Source organism: Hyaena hyaena, unplaced genomic scaffold (assembly GCF_003009895.1).
Source record: "Hyaena hyaena isolate Hyena2069 unplaced genomic scaffold, ASM300989v1 scaffold_1063, whole genome shotgun sequence".
In the NCBI taxonomy this organism is placed as follows: Eukaryota; Metazoa; Chordata; class Mammalia; order Carnivora; family Hyaenidae; genus Hyaena; species Hyaena hyaena.
In genome coordinates this window covers 493,012-506,169 of record NW_024081688.1, presented here as the reverse complement: position 1 = coordinate 506,169, position 13,158 = coordinate 493,012, and the positions used below count along the sequence as shown (strand labels likewise).

Sequence of the window (13,158 nt, the reverse complement as noted above, 5' to 3'; positions counted from 1 at the left end):
CAAACAGCCTCCTAGCTAGTTTTATTCTCTTTAGTTTACCCTCCATTATACAACTGTCTTTATTCTTTCTCTAGTGCTCTGTGAATTATGCCTTTTCTGTTTCTTATTGCTCTTCAGATCAAATCTAAATCTCCTTGGTACCACTTGGCTCTTACTCTCATTACACCTTAGAGAAACTGTCTACTTTCAATAGGTGTATATCTTCACCGTGACCTATGAATCTTATTTATTTCCTTTTCTCTGCCACATTGATGCTTCATCATGGTTGAGAGCACCACCATGAATCTGAAATACAGATAGACTCTATTTGCCAAAACTTGAGACTTGCAACAACAAAAAAACAGCTCTTCAAACTAATTTCTACCCATGTTCATCTATCTTTTTATTTGGGCCCTAATGTTTATATATTTGTGGTAAGCTAAATTATAATTTTTAGGATCTGTTTTTTTTTAATGTTTTTTTAAAAAATCTTTTTAAGCTCAAGAACGTGAATGGTAGAATGCTATGTATCCAGTTGGCACCATATAAATATTTTTAGTTATTAGTTTGTATACTGTCTGTCCCATGCACTCTCTCTCTATAACATGGAGACCTTTTATTGCTGGCTTATTGTTTGTCAGTGGTTTTCATCCCTGGTATGTCTTTTTTATTTTTTTTTAAGTTTTTATTTAAATTCCAGTTAGTTAATAAACAGTGTAATACTCATTTCAGTTGAACAATTTAAGTGATTTAGCACTTTCCATACAACACTCGGTGCTCATCACAAGTGCTCTCCTTAATCCTCATTACCTATTTAACCCATCCCCTCCACCAACCTCACTTCTGGTAACCATCAGTTTGCTTTTATAGTTAAGAGTCTGTTTCTTGGTTTGCTTTTCCCTTTCCTTTTTCCCCTATGTCCATTTGTTTTGTTTCTTAAATTCCACATATGAGTGAAATCACATGGTATTTGTCTCTGACTGACTTATTTCGCTTAGGATAATATTATCTAGCTCTATCCATGTCATTGCAGATGGCAAGATTTCATTGTTTTTTATGTTGAGTGATATTCTACTGTGTGTATATGTATATCTATTGTGTATATACATATATATTATGATTATACACTATATATATATTCTACTGTGTGTGTATACATATATTGCATACATATATTGTATACATATATGTATACACACCATACCTTTATTCAGTCATCAGTTGATGGACATTTGAGCTGTTTCCATAATTTAGTTATTGTAGATGCTGCTGCTATAAACATTGGTGTACATCCCTTGGCTTGTCTTAATCTCCTCCAGAACTTAAAAAAAAATGCTCTGGGCTGCTGTGTCTCAGTTCAAAGATGGAGCCTAATCATTTTTTTGAAAATACAAATGAGTATCTCGTATAGCCAGGGTAGAGAGCAAATTATAAATATAATTGTATGGTCAGGTAGGATTGTTTTCCTGTGAACTCTGAGGTGCATTCAGAGTAGAGGACATTCAGAAGGAGGAAGGGAGAGGCTTCAGTATATGCTACTGCATGTATATACCAGTTTCCCATATTAACTTCTCTGGATTCAGACATTCTCTTGACTCTCCTTAATTTATGAAGGATCTATTAGTAAAGTATTCGAGATTATGAGTTGGAACTTGTTTTTCTTGCATTATTGATGAAGGTTGATATATTGTTTTTTGGCCATCTGGAAGACCCTTGGTAAAGAGAAAGTAAATTGGAGCTTAGCACTATGTTCAATAACTGACTTTTGTACTTCCCAACTAATTCTTTTCACTAGTGTTATATAAATGTCATATTTTATATAATTTTCTCTAGCTATAGTTTTTTTTCTTTAGTAAACAATACTTAAATTAATTATTCTTATGAAGATAGTCTTATTTAATTTTTTGTCTTGGTGTTTTGATATAGCTCATTTTAGATTTTTCTTTATCCAAAGTAAAATAGTCCCTAGAATGCAGGGAAATAAACCATAAAGATGGAGGGTGTGGCCTACATTTTAACTGGAGCTCCCAACATGATAGTTACTAGACTGTGTAAATTTTAATCTTGCTTTAGCTTCAGGCAGTGCTATTCTTATTTGACTAAGTGTGTATACTTCTATAAACCTCACTAGTTCAGCTTTCAACCTGCCTATATATTGCCAAGAAACCATTTTATAAAAAAGCAAACTTAACCTGTTAAATAATTTGAGTGTTTTTAGCTCAGATGAGGTCTATACTAGCCAAGTAAAACATTATAAAAACAGTTTATTTGAAATTCTACAAGTTACTTAAAAAAATGATATGTTGTATGAAGCAGATTTCTTAGCTTGCAGTGACTTAGTAAAAATGTGCTTAAGAAATTAAGAAATAGGTCTTATGATCTTATTTAATTTTTATGACATTTAAAATGATCTGTTTGAATCTGTATTTAAAATTAAATGAGGATTGTTAATTTTTTTAGTTAAAATGCAAAACATATTAAATCAGAGAAAACTTTATAGCAGCTACAACTAGATGAATAAACTTGTTCTGGGTAGTTTTTTTCTAACTTGTGCTGTCATGGATATCATTCATGTTTGTTCATTTGAACAGGTTTTTAAGGCTTTCTGTCAATATATTGGAAATCTAATTCTATTTCTCCTAAAAAAAAAGATTTATTTATTTATTTATTTATTCATTTATTTAATTTAATTTACCTTGAATGTGCGAGTGTGTGAGTGGGAAAGGGGCAGAGAGAGAGAGAGAATCCCAGTACAGGGCTGGACGTGGGACTTGAGTCGAATGTTTAACCCAGGCGCCCCTCTCATTTCATTCCTCAGTTTTAATCATAAGGTTGTTCTTCAGCATGGAACCTATATTAGGAATGATTATATATTAAGTCTTGATATTTATCATTGACTGATTTTCCTTTCTGAAATGAGTTAATATTTAAGATGACAAGAATCTTTCTGGTAGTATAAAATTAAAAAACATTAAGTTAACATATTAAGTTAGAGTAATATCAAAATACACACCATCTATAACACTAACACTATTCAGTTTATTAATTAAAACCTTTTCATTCATTTAAAAAATACATAGACTGATTTATGTATACATAAAAATTATTTGAGGTAATATTCATTGAAGTGTTTCACAAAGTGCTGATCTTTTTTTTTAAAGTTTATTTATTTTGAGAGAGAGAGAGAGTGAGCAAGCACAGGAGAAAGGGCAGAGAAAGAGAAAGAAAGAGAGTCTCAGGCAGGCTCCACACCATCAGCACAGAGTCCAGTGCGGGGCTCAAATGCACAGACTGTGAGATCATGACCTGAGGAGTCTGATGCTTAACCGATTGAGCCACCCAAGCTCCCTTCTCAGTGCTTATCCTAAAGATGGATAGGAATTCTAGGGGTGTTTACAGTCTCTTAGATTGTTTATATTTTTCAAAACAAAATTGATTTTCAGGGATGATATCAAAGATGTTCGCATTTTGAAAAAATAATTTTGAATTATGAATGCACTAAAAATGTGTAAATGTCATTACACGTTTAAAAAACAACAGAAGAAAACTTAGTCCTAAAGAAGCCATTAAATGCTCTTATTAGACAGGATTCTATACATGTATAAATCATACCTCTTTTAGGGAAGTCTCTAAAATTATTTCAATAAATGCATCTTTGAAATGTAGTTATTTTTATTTCTCAATGGTTAATACAACATTCTTACTAAATGGTGCTTTTGTTTTAACAAAAGATGACTTGACTCCCTTCCTACATTTTTAAAACCAAATTTGGCAGTAATTGAGGCTAATTAAATGAAATTGAGGCATTAATCCTGGTATCTGAAAAAAATTGTAATTGCCAAACTTGACTGTTGAGCAGTATAAAAAGTTAAATAATGAGGAAAAAAAGTACAAAGTGTCTTGGTCTTTATCACATTTTGGTTATTTTTTCCATAGATCTTTATTACATTTTCCCCTGTTTTGCAGAAATAGAAAATACAAAGAAAATAAGTTAGTAGAAGAGCTGGCAATGTGTCCACATGGTGATATATTGGTGTTCCTTCTGGGGTTACATCTTCCTCACTATAGTCTTTCAGTGCCTCCCTATTTGACTACTGCCTAAATTATAATAACTTACTTGGTATCAGGGCTGAGATGCCAGGCATGAGTGGAGATTTTGGTAGTGTTGGTTTACTACAAGAACAGAATGTAGTATAGTGATAGTATCATTAGGAAAACAGTAAGGTGGCATGAATTACCTTTATAGGGTGCAGATATAAAAAATGAAATAGTAAAAAAAAAATTAAAAAAAAAAAAAAAAGAAATAGTAATCCAGTAATGCCAAAGAACATTAACTGCATTTACCTGACTTCAAGCTGTGCTTGAACTAAAATATCCACCATGTATAACATATATAATTTAAACAGTAAGAAAAGTAAATGCAGATTATTTTTAAGAAGATGGATAAATATATTTGTTTTTAGGGAATGATATATACATTTCTTTGTACACTGTAGAATTTTATATCAGTAACTTAGATTTCTAATAATAGTAATAATTTTCCCTTCTAAAGCCTATGAACATAATTTAAGATTCTTATAATCTGAGTAATCTGGAATGCTTACACATAATTATTTTTTAATCCCATTGATGTTTGAAGAAATTTAAGTATAATCTAAAGAAGTCTTTAATATTAGAGAAAAAAGATTAGACAAAAATCAGTACACTATGTTTGCAAATAACATTAGGTATATTCAGTAATAGAAATAACTAACTATTGAATAGGAAATGTTATTTCTAGATTTATTTTTCTGTTCATTGAAAAGGCCTGGTAAGAATGACAGAAGCATTGTCTTTTTATGTAACAGATCTGTGTAAGATCTTAGATTTGTTCTTTTGAATTTGGTTACATGCATGCTTTTATTTCCAGGTTTGACAATTTGTGGACATAATTGCCTTCTGACGGCAGAATGGATGTCTGCGAGTAAAATAGTATGCCGAGTAGGACAAGCTAAAAATGACAAAGGAGACATTATTGTCACAACCAAGTCAGGTGGCAAAGGAACCTCAACAGTGTCTTTCAAGCTACTCAAACCTGAAAAAATAGGTATCTATCTTTCATGACTTTTTTCTAAAGAGGAAAATGAAAATGGGTTTTGTCTTTTAAAGTCTAAAACTGGTAGATTTGTAGAAAATGTTCCTATTTTCACATCTCATTAACTTAGATTATATTTATTTTGATAGGAATGGGATATTGGTTAAATTTTGCATTACTTTTGGAAAGGCAGTTTGGTGAGCTAACAGTGAAACCTAAAGATGATGGTCATGAGAGAATTATCATTCTAAATTCTTTATAAAATCTGTTTACTTAACATTTTGATTTGCCAACTTTAGTTCCTTGATCTTGAACACAGTAATTGCATTTGTTCCTATTATGCAGTTGAAATTTGAGGTAAAATATCCTCCCGATGTGGCTAAATTAGCAATAATATTATTTAAGTAATACTATTTAGGTTCTTGTTTCTTTTTTTTCCCTCCATCCTTTGAGGCCAGGACACACTGTTGCCTTCCAGAATGTTCCTTTAGCCCTCCAAACTAGAAATAATCACTCTTTTTTTGTATCCTACAGCACTTTATATGTTACTTTTTATGCATTTAACACTTGCATTCTCAAATTAAGGGTAGTTAATAACTTGGTCTGAGGAGCCAGCCTCTGAATACAAACCTGCACTCTAGCACTATGAGCTGTGGAACTTGAATGCTTCGTTTTTTTTCATGGGTAAAAGTGGAACATTGGTATTACCTACCTCACAGGATTAAATGAGTTAGAGCATGTATTGTATAGTACTTAGTATAGACCTTGATCCTAAGTAAGTGTTTAATTAATTTATCATTTTAAGTTATTCTTCTCACAGTTATTTCTGTGCATGGCCATCTCTTCTAAAATAAGAATAGTGTCAGATTCATCTTTGTGGTCCTGCAGTGTCTTGTACTTGGTCTGTACTTGATAAATATTTGTTTGAAGTAAGAATATCACAGGCTTAATTAAGCCCAGGTCACACATCTCTCTTATATTGAAAAGTAAATAATTTTGCAAATTGTTTTTGTTTTCTATCTTAAAGCATAGAGCTTTTCTACAGTATTATCTTCCTTATATTCCTGGATTTTTTTCCAAAAATAAAAATTAAGTAAAGAATATATACCCCCCCCACACACATAAAATTACATATACGTATACATATATATGTATACACACATATATACATGTATATACACATGTACTCACATGTGTATGCATACATATGTACATATGTAATATTCCTGTTTTTATTTACTCATTTTTATTTAACATCAAAAATTAAAAATTAAAGCAGGAACTTCTTACCTGTTTTCTGAAGGAACTTAAGACATTTTGGCAGAATCCACAATATCTTTTATCATATTTATATAACAGATAAAGACAACTTATTTGAAAATTTTAACTTTATTCTGAAACATCCTTGGGGTGCCTGGGTGGCTCAGTCGGTTAAGTGTCCAACTTCGGCTTAGGTCATGATCTTATGGTTCATGGGTTCGAGCCCCACGTTGGGCTCTGTGCTGATAGCTCAGAGCCTGGAGCTTGTCTTTGGATTCTGTATCTCCCACTCTCTCTGACCCTCTGCTGCTCATGCTGTTTTCTCTCTCTCAGAAATATATAAAGACGTAAAAAAAAAAAAAAAAAAAAAAAAGCATCCTGAGCAGGACCTAGCACAGTCGTGTGCTTATCAAACTGAACTCAGAAGTATCTAGACTTGAGCATAACCTCTAACAAAGCATCTTGTTACATTCTGGCAGAACTCTGGGTACTAATAGAGTTAGTTGGTTAACAGAGGTTCATACAGCTAGAAGTTGTCAGGGATCAAATACCTTCCATGAAGTCTTCACAGCCCCCAGCCACTCATTGGCCCTTTGCCCATTTTCTATTTCAACCCGAGGCCAGAAGTGGTAAGCCACTTGGTCAGTCCTATGCCAACGTGAATGTTAAGGATCTCATCACGTAAAAGAGAGTACCATTTTTAGAGATTATATTTTGTTCACAGTGTCTGTCCCTTTTTCCTGAATATCCTAGTCATTTCCATTACTCAAGCCATGCATTTCTTAGAGAATGTTTGACTGATTTCTTTATATAAAGAATTGTTGGATATTTTTTGTATTAACTAACTTAATTATACTGTTTATTTATAAAATACATTTGTTTTAGCAGAACTTTTTTTCTCAGAGGCTTAGCTTGTCTTCTCTGTTGAATAATGTACAATGTAACCATGAACCAAGAGGTATTATTTTTCCCATTTTATAGATTTTTAGTGTTATTAATCAATCCACAGACCATTAAAAAAAACCCCAAAAAACAAACAGCTTTTGTGCTCTCATATTTCTTGAAATTACCTTAGCTTGCATTTTGTTTTAGGTCTTTAAAAAGTGAAGCCGTGGGGAAAGACTTAGTCTGTATCTTATTAAGGATGTGCTCCTCATTTTTGAAGGTATTTTGGATCAGTCTGCTGTGTGGGTTGATGAAATGAATTATTATGATATGCGTACTGACAGGAATAAAGGAATTCCTCCCTTGTCTCTGCGCCCTGCTAATCCACTTGGCATTGAGATTGAAAAGTGAGTACCGTTTTGCCTTCAGTTCTTTATTGCTGAAAAGTTTTATATACTTAAGAGTGGGGAAACTGAAACTCCAGAAACATCCAGGGAAGTACAGTTGAAGATACATACCACCATTGTTGGGAGACAAGTGTTATTTCTGAAGCCTTGTCAGCTTTGCTGCTTGTGAGTGTTCCAATTAGTTAAAACTTTTGGTGGAAATCACCTACCTCTTTTAGTTTTTTGAGTTTATATTTTGTGAAGAAGAAAAGTATCTTGAAATTTTAGTAATTAATAACTAATACTTTTAATGATATGAGAATGCATTATCTGAGGTTGTTGAGTTTAAATATTTAGATGGTACTTGAAATCAAAATAGAATTTTCTGGGGCACCCGGGTGGCTCAGATAGTTGAGTGTCAGACTTTGGCTCAGGTCATGATCTCTTGGCTTCTGAGTTTGAGCCCATGTGGGGCTCTCTGCTGACAACTCGGAGCCTGGAGCCCGCTTCGGATTCTGTGTCTCCCTCTCTCTCTGCCCCTCCCCCCATCCCCGTTTGTGCTCTGTCTCTTTCTCTCTAAAAAACAAATAAACATTACAAATTTTTTTTCCAAAACAGAATTTTCTATATGCTTGATGTTTTGAGGAAATATTTTGGAATAATTAGGCCTAGTGTAGTTTATATTTTGTTTACAATCCCTGCTTATAAGTCATACTTAATACAGACTTAACTTTATCAGAATTGTGACAGGTTAATGATATTTTTCAGGATGTTACCAAATCTATAATTTTCTATTCTTAATTGCTAGGACAGTGTTTAGTAACTTTTATAATTAGTACCTTTATCTTTACATCTTATTTAATCAGTTCATCTAACACATCAATTGTGTCTAATTTATTTTCTAGCATTGGTGATTCTGCTCATGAAGTTATATACTGAGTGTTGCTTTATAAACACTTACTGAGGGTGACAAGTTCTATTAACACTTTAACCATAGCTTTAAGTTTTTCTAAGAATGGGGAAAATTTTCTACGTAATCTTTATATATTTAACCTTCATGCCTACACTGAAGACCGTTAGTAATTCAAATATTAAGCTTCTTTTTCACCTAGTGGGGTTTTACCTCTGGCTAAGAGGAAGGGAGCAAGTGTTTGTCTCGGGAATTTACCCTGTGTTGAGAAATCCTAAGGCTTAGCAGCTTTTAGTGAGCTTGGGCTGTTCTAGGTTGCATCTTTGAAACTCTCTAGAGTGGGTCATTCTGGAGCTGTTTTAAGGATTTCAGTGCTCTATAAAGAGTTTGAGGATCAAGAAAGTCTAGAAAAGAATGGTAATCACTAGCTATTTAAATTGAGCAGAGTTTCAAGCATGAATAGATTTCACAGTTGATCCTAAGCCTTTTAATAGCCTGGTTCAATACTCTTGAAATCCAGCTTCTTTCCAAAGCCTGCCACAAAAGAATTGTAGAGCAGGAGGTCCTGTATGGTTATTCTTTCTTAATGAAAATACAGTTTAGGAATATTGTATGAATTTTGTAAGAGCTTGAGACAAAACTGTGAAAGTTAGGATTAAATTGAATGTTTACTAACATAAAATAGATTTTCTTAATTTTCAGTTTGGCATATAAGCACCCCCTCTATGACTTCTTTACCTTCCTAGGTCTTTCCACCTTTTGATTGTCTTTATTATTCCTGTTATTGCTGCTACCCGCAAAGGAGTTAGGCTTGAACTCTCTCTAATAGCAGTTTTTCTTAATACAGGTTAGAATTATTCTTTGGTAACATTGGTAACAGCAGCCAGGAATAATGGCACTTAAAGCGGTTGGCTCTTTAAAAGTTCTTTTTTTCTTTTCTGAGAGGTAGTCTAATTTAGTCTAGAGACAAACTCAGTTTGAATCATAGCTCTACTGCTTACTAGCAGTATGACTTTGAGCAAGTTACTTAACGACTCTTTGACTCAGTTTCCTTAGGTAGAACATGCCGTACCTATGTCATAGGATGGTTGTCAGTGAGTGAATGCTTAGAAGAGTATGTCTTATAGCAAGTGCTTAAAAAATGTTTGTCATTATTACAATGATTCTTTGCACTTCTTGTATAATACACTGTTCCTGGCTCTGCTCTGTTACATAGGAAGAGAATTTCTTTTTATTGACTATTAAGGTTTTGGTGTAATAGATTTTATTAAAATCTTAAAATAGTTTTATGTGGGTTAATTTAAGAAGTGCTAAAATGGTGATAAAATTAACAGTAATATTTTTTTTCAAGTTATTAAGTTTCAAATAATAATTCACTCAGCCATGGGATAATTGAAGAGTAGTCTTTTGAAAAGGTAAAAATCATGACTGTCATACAAATATAAAATGAACACATTTTAAGAGCATTTATTTATTAATTCATTAATTAATGGAAAACTAGTAAAATGTTAAAACTAGTTCAGGGGGAATTCTAGAGGGTAGACATAATAGGCAATGAGGAATGCTGAAAGATGCAGACTGGCTGCTTCTACTGCATGGTAATTAGTTGGCAATTAGTTACGTCTTCACCTGACAGGTATTCCTGGTTACCATCAGCCTTACATAATTTAACTTCTGCATCTCCACCAGAGTTGCAAAATAGGGACAGAGAAAGGCACAGATCCCTATAAGAATCAGAAAATACTGGGAAGGTCCTCCAGACAGTGAAGGACACCCAGTAATCCTTCTGCTTATTTAAAGTCTTCTGAAAAATTTCCAGTAAAAGAACAGACTAGAGATACTAGCAAGCAAGAAAATGAAAGGTAAAAGTAGGAAGAGTTATAGAAAACAAGAGAAGAGAATGTTTTTGGCTAGACAAATACTTTTTCAGGTTCCTTTTTATTTTTTAAAGGTACTGCCAGGAAAACTGCATTTATTTTATTGAATTCTCAGACCTCAGATAGAAATCTTATTTTAGAAAAAGAGAAAAGGAGAGGAAAAGCATATGTTAAAATATTGATGGATTTTATTTCCCTGACTCAATATTTTTTAGATAAAAGCTTTGCTGTGCATAGAGAAGGATGTACATTCAGGTTAGAAACTCTATGAGCGTTTCCTTACTGGTTTTTATTTCTGTATATTAATGTCATTTGAGGGATTCTTTTATTTAAAAGGTTGAAAGAGGATCTACTTTTAGTTTTTTTCAAAAAACATCATCAGAGAATGAATAACAGGATTTTAATATTACCTGCTTGTTGAAATATATTAATTGAGAAGGCTTGAAGAATTATGATTGCTTTTTATAAAATACTGTGGTCCTGATGAATTAGATTAAGGTGGTCAGGTCACTTTGGAAGATGAATCTGCTGCTGGTAATTACATTGTGAATGGTTATAAAATTCTCTTCAGCTGACAGTCAAATGTACAATGTGGAACAGTGGGGTGTCCTGTCGTGTTGTTACCAGTTCATCTGAATTTGAAAAAAAAAAAGTAAGAGTAGCAGAATATAGTTTTCTTGCTACTCTTTGGTGTGAGTCAGAGTTTAATAAACCTTTTATTATTGTGCCCAGCATGCATCCCGTGGTCTTTCAGCTACAGGTTTAACAACTGGCATTTATTGGCTTCATTCACCTCCTTAAGTCCTTCATATTCTTAAAGTTTTTACTGATATTTTGCACACATGGTGCCTTGATGTTTATAAAAATGTTACCAATTGCTTCAAAAAAGATACCTTCACTTTGAACTGAGACTAAGCTTTAGTTGTAAAAAGTCTGTATTTCTGATTTATTATATTGATTGTCACAGATGTGTGTGTTCTTTGCACAGCTTGAATTGTAAGGGAGACAAACCACTTAAATTGAGAGAGAAGGTAAAACAGGTTCATGTTAAGTAAAAGCCCTCACTAGGTTATATTTCTTAAAATAAATATTTCTTTAATAGAATATTTATAAGTAATGTTTTTGGACATTGTATGCATATGGGAGTGAGGACATAAAAATGGAACTTTGCTCTTGTTTTTATGTGGTCTACAACTTTTTTGTGAAATAATTAGACAGGAAAGGCTATCTAGAGTAGTCAGTTGATGTACCATTTACCTGTTTTATTATTAATTATTTTGTGAAATAATTAGATAGGAAAGGCTATCTAGAGTAGCCAGTTGCTGCACCATTTACCTGTTTTATTTCCATGTGGATTTTATAGGCAATGCAGATCTGGTTTTTCAATGGGAAGAAAAGGTGACCAGTTTTCCAACTACATTTAGAAACCAGGGAAAGGTGGCAAAATAATTCTTAGTATGAGTGTAGAAGAGGAGAGCCTTGGATAAATTTACCTCTTAGAAATTTTATGAAACAGGATGTGGGCTGTGATATAGTGCCTAAGTCCCTACCCCCTAGAAAAGAACGAAAGAAAGAAAGAAAGGAAGAAAGAGCAACACAGCATACATACAACCAAAAACAAGCTCATAATATTTAATACAACAGAGTGAAAATAGCGATGCTAAAAATTGAAAGCCAAAAGAATTGAGTATAATATACACACACTCAAAAGAACTATTTAAGCCCACTTTTACTATGTTAGTCTCTCCGCCTTTCATCTTTCCATCTGCCAAATCAAGAAAACATGTTCTCTTTAATGCAAACACAAAGTAACACAACTGTAACCTGGCCTCATTCTATGTGGGATGGTTAGAATTTTTCTCAAAATGATTTTGTTTTGCTTGCTTAAGGGTCATTATTGCAGATTGTTATTTGAAAGCAAATTCTGATATTTTAAAAACATTCCTGTTGGTTTTAAATCAGACCACTGAGTCTGTTTACCTGGATCTTCCCATAGCATGGGCTAAACCTTTTCAGAAGATTTAAATCTGAGCTTACACTGCCATCTAATGGAACACATATATTTTAGGGGTGGCAAGAGTTGTCAGCTCCTGAAATTCATGAGTTTGCATAGTAGAATATGTGTTGCTTTCACTCTCCCAACTCTATGGTTGTAGATTTAAAGTGTAAATTTAGTTTAAATTACTTAGAATATACCTTGTTTTTACTGATTTGTTAAATCATCACTTCACTTGGTGGGCTTTAGCCTAAAATCCAGTTACTGTGAACAAACATTTAAGTTTTAAATTTTCTACACTATCAGCTCCATTGACGCAGTGCTTCTTCCTTTCCTAATACTGTTATAAAGACCATTAACAATTATCTGCATTCTAAGACAACGCTCCCTCCACTCTCTCCTTAAATTTCTCTCTTTCTAGATGTGTAGTTGTGGTTCTATTTTATACTTCAGAGTCACTGGTTCTTTATTTGACAATAGAAGTACTGGGTTCAAATCTCAAGTATTTATATGCAACATCTCTGAGGCTGTTTCCTCACTGTAATGTGGAATACATAACTCACTATATTGTTATGATAGTCAAATAAAATGATACTTATGAAAATAGTCTGTAAAATATAAAGAACTAAATATAAAGAATAACAGTAACAGCAAATAACATTTTTGAAAATGTATTGTGTGTTAAAACTACTAAGCCTTTCACATGTATTATCTACTTTAGTCCTGAGAACATTCCTGGGAGGAAGATATTATGATCCAATATTTACCTTGGAGTAAATAACTTCTTGAAG

The 13,158-nt window shown here is 33.0% G+C and overlaps 1 protein-coding gene across 5 annotated transcripts in view; it reads left to right on the top strand.

Moving 5' to 3' along the window:
- The window catches only part of EXOC2 (exocyst complex component 2), a 317,437-nt gene that overhangs the window by 56,060 nt on the left and 248,219 nt on the right, over positions 1–13,158 (top strand). For all 5 annotated transcript variants that reach the window (XM_039222094.1, XM_039222095.1, XM_039222090.1 and 2 more), the window contains exons 3-4: positions 4,889–5,065; positions 7,479–7,605. In XM_039222094.1, coding sequence (XP_039078025.1) covers positions 4,889–5,065; positions 7,479–7,605 — 304 coding nt within the window. The remainder of the gene's footprint in view (positions 1–4,888; positions 5,066–7,478; positions 7,606–13,158) is intronic.